This window comes from Mustela lutreola, chromosome 2 (genome assembly GCF_030435805.1).
Source record: "Mustela lutreola isolate mMusLut2 chromosome 2, mMusLut2.pri, whole genome shotgun sequence".
NCBI lineage: Eukaryota > Metazoa > Chordata > Mammalia > Carnivora > Mustelidae > Mustela > Mustela lutreola.
Window position 1 is genome coordinate 111,428,294 of NC_081291.1, and position 16,792 is coordinate 111,445,085.

The 16,792-nt window shown below is 36.2% G+C and overlaps 1 protein-coding gene across 2 annotated transcripts in view; it reads right to left on the reverse strand.

Annotated features, from left to right (window-relative positions):
* Positions 1-1,938: 1,938 nt before the first annotated feature.
* CCDC50 (coiled-coil domain containing 50) overlaps positions 1,939-16,792 on the reverse strand; it is a 78,658-nt gene continuing 63,804 nt past the window's right edge. For both annotated transcript variants that reach the window (XM_059163137.1, XM_059163136.1), the window contains 6 exons: positions 14,332-14,447; positions 13,862-13,906; positions 13,661-13,765; positions 11,776-11,855; positions 3,911-4,017; positions 1,939-2,361 (listed from right to left, as the gene is read on the reverse strand). In XM_059163137.1, the coding sequence (XP_059019120.1) occupies positions 2,342-2,361; positions 3,911-4,017; positions 11,776-11,855; positions 13,661-13,765; positions 13,862-13,906; positions 14,332-14,447 (473 nt within the window). In that variant the 3' untranslated portion in view covers positions 1,939-2,341. The remainder of the gene's footprint in view (positions 2,362-3,910; positions 4,018-11,775; positions 11,856-13,660; positions 13,766-13,861; positions 13,907-14,331; positions 14,448-16,792) is intronic.

A 16,792-nucleotide genomic window follows, 5' to 3' on the forward strand; every position in this document is an offset into this window, starting at 1 on the left:
AATATTTGAATGAGAATAAGAGGATTTAACTAATATGAAGAAAAGAATCACTCTGATATTCTTTGAAAGTGTCTGCTTTACAAAAAATAAAAATATTTTAAAATTCTAATTTTTTAAAAACCTAAAAAAAAAGTTAACTAATTTTCAATACAGATGTTGAGTTACGCGTCACAGGGAATTATCACCTCTGGGCACTAAGACAGCTGAAACACTAATATCCAAGGGTTAAGTGTTAAGTGGACTAACATTTTTTTGAATGAAAAGATCTCCAGACAGCATTTTACAGTAATAAATATGATTGGCTAGAGTACATAAGAAGCAAGACAAATGCAGAATTCCTAAAGTAAATCTGATCATTGTATGAGATAGAAAAATAAACATTTATGAAATAAAAATATGGCAAATGATGTTGCCCATTTGCCTATCAAAATAAAAATACATTGTTTTCTTTTTTTAAAAGTTACCACACATAAAAAAATTTAAAACATGAAACAAAATCACAGGGCAGACAAAGAAAAATACAGCATTAATAGAAGTCAACAAGGCCTAAGTTTTGGATACTGAAAGCACCCTCTAGAATTTGACTAAGGCTAGGACCCCCATTTCATCTGCCCTTGCCTACTGAATTGAAAACTGCTTCATTCATTTCATCAGGGTCATTCAAAGTCCTATTTGTTTTTCTCTTTCCCCATTTCTTGACTCATATTATAGTGTTTCTTTCTTTCTAGATTATCATTTCCCTAAACTTGACTCTTAGCTACCTTTTACCCACACTTCCGCAATCCAAAAACTTTTTGAACTAAAGATCTTTTTCAAAATGAAAGGACCTAAATCCACTCAGAATTCTAAATAGCTTCCTGAATATTGCCTGACTTCAAAGACTATCCGGAAAGATAAGGCAAAAAATAGGCAGTTTCCAGTGGGAAAAGAATGGACTAACCACTTTTTCCTCTACTCACCTCCATATTTCTTTCCTGAACAAACACTATACTGGAATGTCAAAAATGTCAGATTCATATAATGAAAAATAATGGAAAGTTAAGCTGAAGGGAAATTTTATATATGTATATATATATAGATATATAGATATTATATATATATTATATCTATATATATAATATCTATATATATATATACTAATATAATATCTATATATCTATATATATATACACACACCATGATTGCCATTTATATTAACTAACTAGTATGGGAAAATAAGCATTTCCACAAGGTTAGAAACTGGACAAAGACTAGGTTTCTCAAAGAAGGCTTTAAAGATCCTGTACAAAGGAATCCAATGCCATGAATCACTACCGAATATGTGGAGCTAAATACCTGGATAAAGAATCACTGTATCCACTTCAACTTCATGTTGAGTTCATCTGACTACTGACTGATAGATAAAATACTCTTTGAGCGGTTGCCAACAAATACCATCATTTTTTAAGCAAGTGGAAAACTTATCAATCTATGTCCACAGAAAATGATGGCATCACCACTTACATAAACATTTTTCCAATTCTACTTCCCTTGGCTCTATCTGTAAATGTAAAAGAAGAGAAGAGATACAACCCTTTTTTACTTTTTCACTTTCAGCTGAATTTGCACAGACCTGAGTTAATATTTCATAGAATTAAACTTTTGCCAATAAATACTAATAAATAGCCCAATGCCCAGAGGCCTCATAAAGACTTGGTATTAAGCTGAAGAAGAGGGAAAGTGTCAGAGAATGACATCTGGGCCAATTCTCCCAGGACAGCTTATAAGGATAAAACTGCTACAGTCCTGGTGGTCAGCATAACATGTTCCAACTGTTCCAGGTTTTCTACTTTTTTTTTTTTAATACTTTATGGTTGTGATTTTTTTTTTTTAATTTTCCTGAAGAATACAAAAAGCAAAAGGTTCTTTAATATACCATACACTAATGCACGAAAAAGCTATTTCTTATATTCTTTTATTCTGTATTGCTTCCAGACATTATGTTTTATTCTGATCATAATCTCCACAAAATTCTAACTGCTAAATAAAGCCTAGTCTCTAGATACCAGTACTCCATTCCTAACAAAAAGGATATTTCACAGAGCTTTTAGACATTATATCCCAGGAAGCATATGTAGCAGAGAGGTGGCCAATATTCAGAAGCTAGATTTTCCTCTACTGCCCAAGTGATCAGGAATAAACAAACATTTTAAACAAATTAAAATTATTTATGGTCAGAACACTTGAAGATAAATCCCAGGAATACAAACCCAGGAGGAAAAAAATGAGTGTGGAATGCATTCTGTATCATCCAGTAATGTTTGCTACAATGAGTCCGTTCTCAAGGCAAATTCCTAGGGTTTTACTGCTTATGATGGAAACCTTGGAAAGGAGGAAAAAAGAAGAAACACCATTAAGGACAAAACCTTGGAAATGCTCTGCTTTCTCCCTGCTCGGGCAAAATCACTTATCTTCATTTCTATGCATGTCTTCTTTGTTCTTGATTGTAAAATATTTACATACAGAGTCAATGTGCTATCTTAGTATTGTATATCAAATGTATGTCAAAGATAGACCTCCCCTAAAAAAGCAGTGCATTAATTTGAGGGGAAAAAAAAAATCATGAGCTACTTCCAGTTAAGCCAGCCACATTGGAAAGTCTGCCAAAGGATGGAAATTAAAGTGTAAGGGTTGTTTTGGTAATGTCCAACTAATTCTGCCTTTTACATAATGTCCTTTGTCTGATCAACCTTGTATGAATGTCCGAATGGAGAGGGTTGGGGTTAGGAGACCTTTCTAAAAAGATATAAGTGCTTGGCAACCTCCTGCTCCCTGAAATTCTCATTTAATTTGTCTGGAGCAGCACCTGTATACTGGTATTTTGTGATGATCACAGGGGGAAAAAAAAATTAAAGAAGTTTGGGAAGGCATGACCATTAGATTTGTTAAAGGATAATAAAAGCATGACCTAAGAAATCTTCAAAAGCTGTACCAAATAACAGGTATCAATTTACAGGACTTAATATTTATAAAGACTATTGCAATGTGCTTTCATGTATTTTATTTATATGATCCTGACAACACTGACACTATTAAAATCACTTCCATTCTTAGATGAGAAAATTAATATAAGAATTACCACCTTTTCATTATTTCATTTTATGAGTGAATGTGTATGCTTGGTAGAACAGCTACATGCAACCATTCTTTTCTTTTTAAAGATTTGGCACAAAAATAAATAAATAAATAAAATAAAGATCTGGTTCAACTTAGACTTCATATTCTTTCATTTCCTTTGCCCAGATTTTCTTTTGTGTGACAGAAGTTTTGTGTGAATTGTATATATATATGTGTATACTTTATTAATTTTAATTTCTTTCCTTTTTTTAACTTTTTATTAAATCCTAGTTAGTTGACATACACTGTAATATTAGTTTCAGGTGCACAATAGAGTGACTCAACACTTCCCACACAGCCCCTGGTGCTCCTCACAAGGGCCTCCTTCACCCCAACCCCCTATTCACCCACCCTCCCTTTGCCCTCCTTTCTGATAACCATCACTTTGTCCTCTGCAGTTAAGAGTCTGTTTTCTTGGTTTCTCTCTCTCTCTTTTTTTTTTCTTTTCCCTTTGCTCTTTGTTTTGTTTACAGTCACCCTTTAACAATCTGATAAAAGCTACAAATTCTCCCTACGGGAAAATGCACATACATAGACCATCTGGCATTCAAATTAGGGTGTTCTGTTTTCTGTTTTATCTTTTATATTTTTTAACAAATGAAGAATACTATAATGATGTTCCAAAAGAAACGATAACTTATTCTGCCACTCTAGCGATCTATAAGACGTCATTTAATTTTTCCACCATACCATGAGGATTGTTAAAAAAAAAAAAAAAAAATCCTAAGCTTGATCACATATATATTTTTCTTACCTTTATGAGTGGATTCTGATTTTGAGAAATGACGTGTGGAATTATGCTGGTTTGTAAAATGAGTGTAATCCAAATCTTCAGCATCCGTCATGATAGGTGGTGGTGGCCTGAAGGGAAGTCCGAATTTAAAGAGATACTCTAATTAGTGGTGACTACAACTCCACCTCTGATTGGAATACATGGTAAAAACATTTTAGTAGAAATGCAAAGCCACATTGTAGTAGAATTCTCGTCTTAGTTCCTTGCCTGTTGCATAACCTTGAATAAATTATTTTATCTTACTGTTCCTTTGCTTTCATATACATAATTCAATAAAAACAAATATTTTCTGAGCACCTAGTATGTAGGAAGCATTGTGCTAAGGATGAGAGAAAAAACAATTACATGTATGACTACTGCCATTGAGAAATTGACTTTCTTTTGGTAGATTTTAAGAAGAAAAAGAAGAAAAAAAAGTAAAGGATAGAAAAGAAGTAATAAAGTTAAACAAGGAAGAAGGAAAAAGAGAGGGTGAGGGTGGCGGGTCAGGAGGGAGGACAGGAAAAAAGGAAAGGGGAGGGCGAGGATATGGCTCAGCTTGTAAAATCTAGAGCAAAGTTCCTCAGTCCACTAGGTGGCAAAGCAGAGCTTAGAGAAGGAAAGCACAGTCACACACCCACACACCAGCAACTTTTCATGTCAAAAGGAGACAAAATGTAAAAACACTGGGGAATTTTTATTACTCCAAAACTGTAATTATTTTAAAATCACGTGACATAGTGTTTTTTTGTTGTTGTTGTTTTTTGGTTTTTTTTTTTTTTTTTTTTTTTTTGCAAACTCTTGGCATTGATGAAGATAAGGAACAAAATCTCTCATCAGAGGTGTATTAAATGCTGCACTACAGCATGGAACCAGAAGAGGTAACAGATTATGTCAAATAAATGAGCACGCTGAAGGACGTTGTTTGTAACCATATATGCAATCTGGAAGGCACCATTATACTGCAGTTCAGAAAGGTATGATGAATTTGATACAAACGGCTCTGTCATGCAAGAATAAAGACAAGTGATTTTAAATTTCTCCATCGGTCTCTAAGCAGCAGGTCTCTGATTATTTGGAGTCTGCCACAGGTCAGCACAGGATGTAAGCTTGAGGACTGTGCTATGGGCTCTCCTCAGATGATCTCAATGAATTTTCAGGACCAGTCTGAAGGGCAGCTATCACATACATACTTCAGAGTTATACTGGATTAGATGAGGCAAGTGATCTGTCCAAACTCACACAGTTGTTAAATGGCAGGGGTGGGGCTCAAACTTGACTCCTCTTCAAAACCAGTGTGCTCTTCACTACACTCCGCTGTGCTACACACATGTGTATTTTTATCAGCAGCAGTATCTGCATTCAAGACTATATACACACGTCTGTATCTTACACTTTCAGATGGTATTTGGCTTATATTTTTATATTTTCATGCCTTTGTTCTGCATATATAACTAATATATAATATAATTGAGCATAAAATGATACAGTATTTTTAATTTTTCTTATTTTTCACTTTAACTACTTGTTTTCAAATGCTAGAAATGAAACATAGTGTTTTTCTTTCATTATTGACTAACAGTTTATAACAAGTGCCTTAAAAAGCAGTGTTAGGAGTTAGCAGGAAGAGTTGAGACAAACAATCAGACTCTAGAATTAAGAAACTCAACTTCAAAAAGAAGGTGGTTCAAGAAGTAGCTTAGGCCCAAGAAAACAGTACTGGTCATCAGGACGGCAGAGTCTCATCTCCACTCCTCCATTAAACTCTCATATTAGGTGATCAAAAGCCAGAAAAACAAAAGCCAAGTATAACTCTCAAAAACAAACCAAACAAAAACACAACAAACCAGCATCACCTTGATCCCAAAACCAGACAAGGATCCCACCAAAAAAGAGAGCTATAGACCGATATCCTTGATGAACACAGATGCGAAAATACTCAACAAAATACTAGCCAATAGGATTCAACAGTACATTAAAAAGATTATTCACCACGACCAAGTGGGATTTATTCCAGGGCTGCAAGGTTGGTTCAACATCCGCAAATCAGTCAATGTGATACAACACATCAATAAAAGAAAGAACAAGAACCATATGATACTCTCAATAGATGCTGAAAAAGCATTTGACAAAGTACAACATCCCTTCCTGATCAAAACTCTTCAAAGTGTAGGGATAGAGGGCACATACCTCAATATCATCAAAGCCATCTATGAAAAACCCACCGCAAATATCATTCTCAATGGAGAAAAACTGAAAGCTTTTCCGCTAAGGTCAGGAACACGGCAGGGATGTCCATTATCACCACTGCTATTCAACATCGTACTAGAGGTCCTAGCCTCAGCAATCAGACAACAAAAGGAAATTAAAGGCATCCAAATCGGCAAAGAAGAAGTCAAATTATCACTCTTCGCAGATGATATGATACTATATGTGGAAAACCCAAAAGACTCCACTCCAAAACTGCTAGAACTTATACAGGAATTCAGTAAAGTGTCAGGATATAAAATCAATGCACAGAAATCAGTTGCATTTCTCTACACCAACAGCAAGACAGAAGAAAGAGATATTAAGGAGTCAATCCCATTTACAATTGCATCCAAAACCATAAGATACCTAGGAATAAACCTAACCAAAGAGACACAGAATCTATACTCAGAAAACTATAAAGTACTCATGAAAGAAATTGAGGAAGACACAAAGAAATGGAAAAATGTTCCATGCTCCTGGATTGGAAGAATAAATATTGTGAAAATGTCTATGCTACCTAAAGCAATCTACACATTTAATGCAATTCCTATCAAAGTACCATCCATCTTTTTCAAAGAAATGGAACAAATAATGCTAAAATTTATATGGAACCAGAAAAGACCTCGAATAGCCAAAGGGATATTGAAAAAGAAAGCCAACGTTGGTGGCATCACAATTCCGGACTTCAAGCTCTATTACAAAGCTGTCATCATCAAGACAGCATGGTACTGGCACAAAAACAGACACATAGATCAATGGAACAGAATAGAGAGCCCAGAAATAGACCCTCAAATCTATGGTCAACTAATCTTCGACAAAGCAGGAAAGAATGTCCAATGGAAAAAAGACAGCCTTTTCAATAAATGGTGCTGGGAAAATTGGACAGCCACATGCAGAAAAATGAAATTGGACCATTTCCTTACACCACACACAAAAATAGACTCAAAATGGATGAAGGATCTCAATGTACGAAAGGAATCCATCAAAATCCTTGAGGAGAACACGGGCAGCAACCTCTTCGACCTCTGCCGCAGCAACATCTTCCTAGGAACAACGCAAAAGGCAAGGGAAGCAAGGGAAAAAATGAACTACTGGGATTTCATCAAGATCAAAAGCTTTTGCACAGCAAAGGAAACAGTTAACAAAATCAAAAGACAACTGACAGAATGGGAGAAGATATTTGCAAACGACATATCAGATAAAGGACTAGTGTCCAGAATCTATAAAGAACTTAGCAAACTCAACACCCAAAGAACAAATAATCCAATCAAGAAATGGGCAGAGGACATGAACAGACATTTCTGCAAAGAAGACATCCAGATGGCGAACAGACACATGAAAAAGTGCTCCATATCACTCGGCATCAGGGAAATACAAATCAAAACCACAATGAGATATCACCTCACACCAGTCAGAATGGCTAAAATCAACAAGTCAGGAAATGACAGATGCTGGCGAGGATGCGGAGAAAGGGGAACCCTCCTACACTGTTGGTGGGAATGCAAGCTGGTGCAGCCACTCTGGAAAACAGCATGGAGGTTCCTCAAAATGTTGAAAATAGAACTGCCCTATGACCCAGCAATTGCACTATTGGGTATTTACCCTAAAGATACAAATGTAGTGATCCAAAGGGGCACATGCACCCGAATGTTTATAGCAGCAATGTCCACAATAGCCAAACTATGGAAAGAACCTAGATGTCCATCAACAGATGAATGGATCAAGAAGATGTGGTATATATACACAATGGAATACTATGCAGCCATCAAAAGAAATGAAATCTTGCCATTTGCAACAACATGGATGGAACTAGAGCGTATCATGCTTAGCGAAATAAGTCAAGCAGAGAAAGACAACTATCATATGATCTCCCTGATATGAGGAAGTGGTGATACAACATGGAGGCTTAAGTGGGTAGAAGAAGAATAAATGAAACAAGATGGGATTGGGAGGGAGACAAACCATAAGTGACTCTTAATCTCACGAAACAAACTGAGGGTTGCCGGGGGGAGGGGGTTTGGGAGAAGGGGGTGGGATTATGGACATTGGGGAGGGTATGTGATTTGGTGAGTGCTGTGAAGTGTGTAAACCTGGTGATTCACAGACCTGTACCCCTGGGGATAAAAATATATGTTTATAAAAAATTAAAAAAAAAAATAAAATAAAATACTCTTATAAAAAGAAAAAAAAAAAAAAAAAAAACACAACAAACAAAAACCCATGATTACTGCCTTACCATCAACCTATCAAGGAAAAGGATGCTAACGTGTGAAACAACACAAGGAACTTCCATGGGCTAGGGTCTCCACGGGCTAAAGAAATCAATTCTCTCAGTTTTCTTCGTATCCTGTCTGCTTAGTTTGTTTTCTGGTTTTTGTTGTTGTTGTTGTTTAAGATTTTAGAGAGGAACAGAACCCATGCACACAAGCAGGGGAAGGGCAGAAGGAGAGGGAGAGACAGAGTCTCAAACAGACTCTCCACTCAATGCAGAACCAAGAGTCCACGGCTTAACTGACTGAGCGGCCCAGCCACCCTACGTCTGCCCAGTTTTTTATTACACACCAAACAAATCTTGGCTTATGGCTTCCAGTAGTCCTATCAAGCTATCTGCCGCACTGGAGACATTGTTGTAAAGCTAAGGATATTCATATTCAAAATCAGGAAAAGCTTGCTAACCAATAGTCTGTTTCATAATTTTAGAAGTATTAGGAATACCTGTTTCCTATTGTTCTCACAAAATAATTTAAATGTTTAAGTCAGCAACACAGCCAAATACCTTTCAGAATTCACTCAAAAATCATTTCTTCAGGTGCCTGGGTGGCTCAGCCTGGTAAGCATCCAACTCTTGGTTTTGGCTCAGGTTATGATGACAGAGTCCTGGGATCAAGTCCCAAGTAAGGCTCCCTGCTCAGTGGAGTCTGCTTCTCCCTCTCTCTCTCTCCCCACCCATACCCCCACTCATGCTCTCTCTTTCAAATAAATAAAATTAAATTAAATAAGTCATTTCTTTAAGAGGCCCTCCAAGATACCTGGACCAGGCAATCTCCTTATTCTCTTATAATACCATGCACTTTTCATCCAAAGCATTTAACATGGTAATAGTTATTTATACTATTGTTCAGATGATACATTTCATCAGAACAAAAAACAGTTCTTTCTTGTTAACTGCTGCTTACTCTAACTATGGGCAATTATTAGGACACTCAACAAATATCTAATGAATGACTAAGTAGAGATAAATATATTTCATACTCATAAGAATGCTAAATCAGATTTTTTAAAAGCTTATGTTTTTCTAAGGGAAGAATGCAAATAAAATACCAGGAGTATGATGAGTATAAAATCCTACACTTTAAAAGATTTTGGAACTTGGTTGAAACTTTTCTCAGTTATAAAGGGTCTAAATTAAGTCAGATCGCCAACTGACTTTGCATTTCCTTAGAGAGGGTAGAAAATCTTGTAATGGACAAAGAAACTGATTTTGGACCATGAGTGTTACAAGCTCTCATGATAATTTGTTTTCCCTCTACTACTATTATCACTATACTGAAGTAAACTTCTAGACCTAGGATGTTCCGTGATCCTTAAATCCATCTCTTTCTGTACAAACAGGTAAGTAAATCCACCATACTTAAACATGAAGGAGGAAATAGAAAATGTGAAAGAGGAAACCACAGACTAACCAGAAAGCATATATTCTAATATTAGTTGTACAAGATCTGTGGTAGTATGCTTACTTTTTAACTATGAAATACAAATTTCATAAAATTCTCATTTTTGTCACCTATATCTAGATCTATATCTATACATATGATCTTTCTATAACTGACACTTAAAGACAAATGTTCCCTTCAAGTCAATAAAAGGCTTCAGTTCTATGAGTCACAGGTCACTTTCACTCATTTAAAATAGCTATTTTAATACTGGATCATTTGTTTATTCATCTTCAATATACCAAATATTTTTAAAGTAACTTACATTTCAGAAACTTGTTTTCAACTTCAATACATCTTTTTAAATAGACATTCCAGACTACTCTATCATATCTGATGTCAAAATTATTAGTGTTTAAAGTGCCCCAAAATTTAGGAGACTACAGAAAAACCCAAAAGATGTTTTAATTCAGTTGAGTAAAGAAAATGTAATAAACCACTTATTTACCTACTGAGAAGACATTAATTACTTCTTATTTTACTTGGATATTGCAGGGATGAAAATAAAGTCTGCCTTAAAAAAACCTTTGGCTGCTGGGGAGAGAGGGGTATGGAGAAGATGGTTGGGTAACGGGCATTGCAGAGGGTATGTGCTATGGTGAGTGCTGTGAAGTGTGTAAGCCTGACGATTCACAGACCTGTACCCCTGGGGCAAATAATACATTATATGTTAATAAAAAAAATTAAAACAAAAACAAAAACAAAAACCTTTGGCATGTGCTTACTTAAAATATATAAGAAGAATTAACTTTAAACAATTGATAGAATATACTACTGTTGCCCCAAGAGCCTTACAAACCTGAGGTAGTTTTCTGAAGGATATTATCTTCTAAGAGCCCATGGGTTTTAAAAATAGAATACAGCCTTTTTTTTTTTTTTTTTTTTTTTTAAAGTAGGTAGGTGTTGAGCCAACATGGGGCTTGAACTCATGACCCTGAGATGAAGACCTGAGCTGAGATCAACAGTCAGATGTTTAACTGACTGAGAGACTCAGACATCCCAAAACAATTTGGCCTTCTAAGGACACTAAACATATTCTCTTTAAGCCAAAAAGTCTAGCAGCTTAAGTGTGGGCAGTTAGTAGCAACAGTAGTGTATATTTTTCAATGTGATAAAGCTAATACATATATTAATAATTAGGATCAATATTCAAAGTTTTAAAAGAATTTTCAAAATGTGAAATTTAGTGTTAATTCTGTCTTTCTGTATATAATATTCTTTCTATTCCAAATAGGTTGTCTTTTTTTTTTTTAAGCCACAGGAAGCAATAAAGGACAAAGAGAACAAAAAAAGGTTGCTTCCTCGGAGACTTAAATATTGCTAACTTGAGGTAGGAGGTAGAAAGATTGCATATACTCCTTGAACTATGACCCAAGGCTGTTTGAGAGAAGTCCAAAAGTATATCTACTATAGCCACAGCTATTTGATCTAGTTGGATTTAGAATAGTCTGCCATGTCTCAAGTAGGTGCCAAGACTTTGAGATTCACGCAGAAATGAACTTAAGTATGTGTAAAGATCAAGCACACACCAGTATGACCATGAAACGCAGTAAAACTTCAAAAGCTGAGATTTTACTGGGAAATTGTTTAAGTTCATCCCTTCTTAGCTGAGGGCTGTGAATCCAAAGACAAGAACTTGTCCTAACAAAAAACACATCATTCTTTATATGCCCTAGTTTCTGTAAAATTATGATCTTCCTGATTTGACTTGATCGACCCAGTTTAAGAAACAAAGTTTGAGAATAATCCCGCAAGACTTGATACCACTTCACAACTGCCAATTTCTGGATCTCCTCTCCAAAGAACACTCTTCTCAGACTATCCACATCTCCTTACTCACCCCAAGGTCAAGTTCCTCACTCCCCTTTCCAGGTGGCATCTTACCGTGCTGGCCTGTCATTCTTAGAACGGTGAGGGTCATCACTCTCTTTCGACTTTGAGTGTGCTGATTTAGTTGTTTTTGGCTAAGGATAGGAAAAAAGAAAAAAAAAAAGGAAGAAAAAAAGAGAAAAGAAAAGAAAGGAAAAGAAAAGCAAAAGAAAAAACATACATATAGAAAACAGCAAATGGTAAGATTGTTAGGTTTAGAAAATATCTAAATCATATCAAACTATAGCAATTTCAACTTACGTTCACATGAACAACAGTAAGATATTTTTACATACAGTCACTCAGATAAAAAAAAATTATAGTCACAAACCTATGCTGGAAGTGGTCAGTAGATGAGAGATGAGTGGGCTAACTACACATCAACATGCTCCCTGACAGCAGTGTGCCTGGTCACCCATTATTAACATAAAGCTGCACAACAGCTGACAAGAACTTCCCGAGTCTGTGGAATGTAGGTCTGTGCTCTTAAACTTATTTCTGAACATGTGACTTGGGGATGGTGATTTTCAAGCCAGGAAACTAAGGAACATTCAATTCAACCTTTCTATCAGAAGAACGATGCCAGCACCAATTACAGAATCTAGGAACTAAAGAAGTCTTGATACTTGCTAGAAGTGTGGCCTTCCCCTTTTATTGCTTGATTTGTGATTTTTAAAAATACTCACTTCTTCACAGTTGAGCTAACAAAGAATCCAAGTAACTCCTGGACAATTATTTGTAGCTTAACTTATAGAGCAGAAGCATTTGGGAGCCTTTCCACTAAAATGAAATACATTTGTTAGGAAAATCCTGAATTACTAAAAGGGTAAAAAGAAAGAAAGACCTATACATAATTAATAATGCTTTCATTTGATTTCAAACTGACAACTGAATAACTGAGCAAGAGGAAACAGTAGAGCAATGCTGTTATCACGGTTTCTGTCTTCTTTTTCCTCCTAATCGGTGCTGAAACCAGAGACCCAAGGGAGGAATTTGTTCGAGAGAGAAAGGACAGTGCTAAACATCACTATGGCTTGGATACACACCTGAGCTGAATCTTCTCAGGCCTAGTACAAACTCCCTCTCTGAAAAACCTTTACCTTGGGAATTCTTCCTCCCTGCAACTCTGCTGTTCTTCTACTCTGCTTTCTTCAGCCAGCTTGACCTTGTATCTGTTCGCAGTCTACATTGTCCTCTTTACCCTCCTACATTTTACAGTATGATAAGGAAACTGTATGTTTGCCCTTCCCTGTTAAGTGCAGAGCAGTGCACTGCACACAGTAACTACTGAGTAATGTTTGTGAACCTGGACCTGCAACTACCATGAACAACAATGACATTACTTTACAGCAGAAGAGATGGCAGCCACTACTCTGTCTAGTATTTCTGACTGATGAGAGGAAGATGATAGTTCAAGCTCATGCTAGACGGTTCCTACACTCTGACCTAAGCCTTGGTTGCTAGTGGTATCTGTCGGTTTGCCACAGATCAAGTTATGTCAGAGGAAAGAAAAATTATGGGCACATGATCATGGATGGACAATATAAGCACACAGAAAAAGCAGAGAGAGAAAAAGAAAAGGTCACTGGTGAAATAGGAAAGCATGAGAAAATACTACATTCTCCTGTAAGGTAAATATTAGTAAAACTAAGGTTGCTTATGACCAGAGGCACCTGCACCTCAACTGATCTTAAAATCAATGGAATGAGTTTTCAATCTTAGCAGTAATCTTTTCACAGTTACTTTGAAGAATTAAGTTTCTTTGTAATGAAGTCACTTTTACAAATTAGATCCATATATGCAATACAGATAATTTGTAAACACTAAATACAGTTGCAGAATTTACCCTAAAATTAGAGTCCCCATTACAAAAATCAGAGAAACAATAAACAGAACTTACCTTCCAATCAGGGTCGTACTTCCTTTTGTCCAAAGATGATTTCTCCCGCTCCTTGGCCTTCTTATAAGCTTTCTTTTCTTCAGCCATGAGAAGTCTAGCGATTTCCTAAACAAAATCCAGTCAATACCATTGATTGCAGAGTTGTGGGCAAAAGCTACTGGATATTTCTAAAGAGTACTGGCCAAATGAATATGAACTCACCTCATCCTGGGCTACTTGAGCTGCTCTCATGTCCACCTGGGTAGCCTACAGTATAGAAATACACAAAATTGAGTCATTTAACTAGAATCTGTGTTGTCCATTTTTAAAAAATCTTCCATAAAAGTAAGCTGGTATTTCAAACCAGCTGTAATCAACATCCCTGAAGTTTAATTAGTATACTTTCACCAGCCAGAGCAGGGGCTATTTTTATCAAATTCCACACCAGATTACTAAAGGATTATCAGGACTCAATGAAAGAGAGAAAGGGATATGGAATTTTGTTGCTAATGTTTACTCAGTAAGTAGAACTGAACAATCTATTCCCATTGTCTTGATTTTCCCACCGATAAAAAGGTACCAGCTTCTCAACTCATAGAGGTTCATTAAGCCTATTACATAATCTCAAGAATGATTCAATTCAAGAAAACCTAGTGATTATCACCTAAAGTTCTACGTGAAAATTTACTCACCAAAATTTCTTCTTCTTGCAGTTTTCTGGCAATTTCAGCATCATACCATTCCTGATCTCTGTGCGCCACTCGTGAGGGAGTAGAGAGAGCTTCTTTCATCCCTCTTGGCTTCATTCCTAGAAAAAACTCAATGTAATAAGGCAACTGCATTTGTTTTCTGAAAAGATGCAAAAGTTAAAGTTCTTCTTTAGTATCTAACACTGACAACACTGCCACCACTATAGAATTCCGTGTAGGGTGCACGTGAAATAAGTTTTTCCCTTAGGCACAGAAGTGGCAATGCAGATTATCCACACATTGAAACAAAGTTACCCACACAAAATCACCAGGCAAAACTCCCCTTTCATATAGTTTCTTCAACAGCAGAAAATCGCACAATGAACTGTAAGTGAGGCTTTTGCAAAAATAGCTAGTGAAAAAAAGGTGAAGTCACTGAAATTTTAAAAAAAAAAATAGAGTAAGGAGAGTTAGAAGAGTCGGGAGTTTTAAAGAGGCTGAGGAGTCAAGACTGGAGGAAATGAGGCTCTTCCTTCTATTTAACTCAGCCTTGCATACTTTACTTCAGGGGGAACAGAAACAGTATCACCGGGGAGCTATGTGACAGTACCTGTGAGCCCACAAGAGGCCCTACCATAGTTTCCGCTCTGATGGTCAACAAACCCACTTGCTTTAGATCCTTCCTGTAGCTTTGATTAGTTCAGTGTTGTTGCTAAATTTTAGGGAAGATGTAACATAAGGGAAATACCAGAGAACAAAATGAATGACTTTGATTTCTACTCCTCTGAGGGAAAAGGAACATGGGGGACTGATGGGGAATTGTGGCATTTTACTTTGAAACGTTATAAACAACATGTAGTCCTTTTATAACTTTTAATCAAGTGGTAGCTGCTAATGTTTATTTCAAAATTGCAGATATTTCCCTCTTTGTATCTTGTATTAATTACAATTATTCAACATTGTAAATGTATTGGATACAGAAGTAATAACAATTTTCAGTGCCATGAACATGATTAACCATCTGGAATAGTAACTTCCAATAAAGGGACTACTGAAGGGAGAAATAAAATTTACTACTAACTGCCTACTTCATTGTATCAGTGGTTGTCAACTCTAGCTATATATTAAACTCACTTGGGATGCTTTAAATAAACATAAAAATCTTCAACTCAAACCTCAAGGATTCTAACTTAGGTAGCCTGGATGAGATCTGGTTGTTTTAATCCTAATAGTTGATGCTTGCTTGAAAATGGCATTGAAACTATTAGTTTACTATATTATATCCATCAAAATAACCATACATTAAAATAATGTTTATCAAAATGCCTCACTGCACTTGACAAAAAGTAAAGGAAAAAATACAACTAAATTCTGGGCACATGAAGAAATTTAAATTACTTGGAGAAGTCTCCCTTTGTAGAGCTTTACACCTAGTTTTGTGGTAAATCCACAAGCCATGTATTCATATGTCTTCCCCCACAAATACAGACTATTAAACCTGGATTTCTTAACTTCAGGCCTATTAGCACCTGTTTATTCAGAATACAGAATTCACTTCAGTTTCTCATCACCTCTAGAGCTACTGAATCTTATATTCTGGGGTAGGCTGGGCTGGGCTGGCTTTAAAACAGATTTCTGAGTGGTTTGGGACAGTCAGGAAACAGATATTCTCAAGAGTGAATCATATTTAAATGAAATAGTAAACCTCCCTGAGTTATCATTAGTTTGGTCATAACTGGAAAACAGTATTTCAGGGAAAATAAATGAAATTATATAGGGAGCTGGAATTGAACAAAGTTAGTGGAAAAGAGGTTGTGATATTATTCTCCTATCTATAGGAAACTGATACTTCTCTAAGCAGCTGAGTCTCACAGCAAAGATTACAGTTAGGCCTTTTTCCTTCCATTTTGCCACCAGTAAAAAAAACAACAGAGTGGGATGTGTTCAGATTTTAACATACTAAACCCTCTCCACTCTTACTCTACACCACAGAATTCACTAAGAAAACATTTTGTCTTAGTATCTTTCAAAGACACTTAGAAGACATTCAAGTCAAATAGTCAAATGAACAAACTTAATTGGTTTGACAGGGTGGTAAGACGGTCACTTCCAGGCAGTTTAAAAGAAAATGATACACAGGTCAATGGAACAGAATAGAGAGCCCAGAAATAAATCCATGCATATATGTTCGGTTGATCTATGACAAGGAAGCCAAGAATATACAATGGGGAAAATACAGTCTCTTCAATAAGTGGTATGGGTAGAATTGGACAGCTCCATGCAAAAGAATGAAACTGGACTTATACTATAAAAAAATAACTCAAATGGGGGTGGCTGGGTGGCTCAATGGTTAAAACCTCTGCCCTTGGCTTGGGTCATGATCCCAGGGTCATGGGATCAAGCCCCTCATCAAGCTCTGCATCGGGCTCTCTGCTCAGCCAGGAACCTGCTTCCTCTCTTTTTC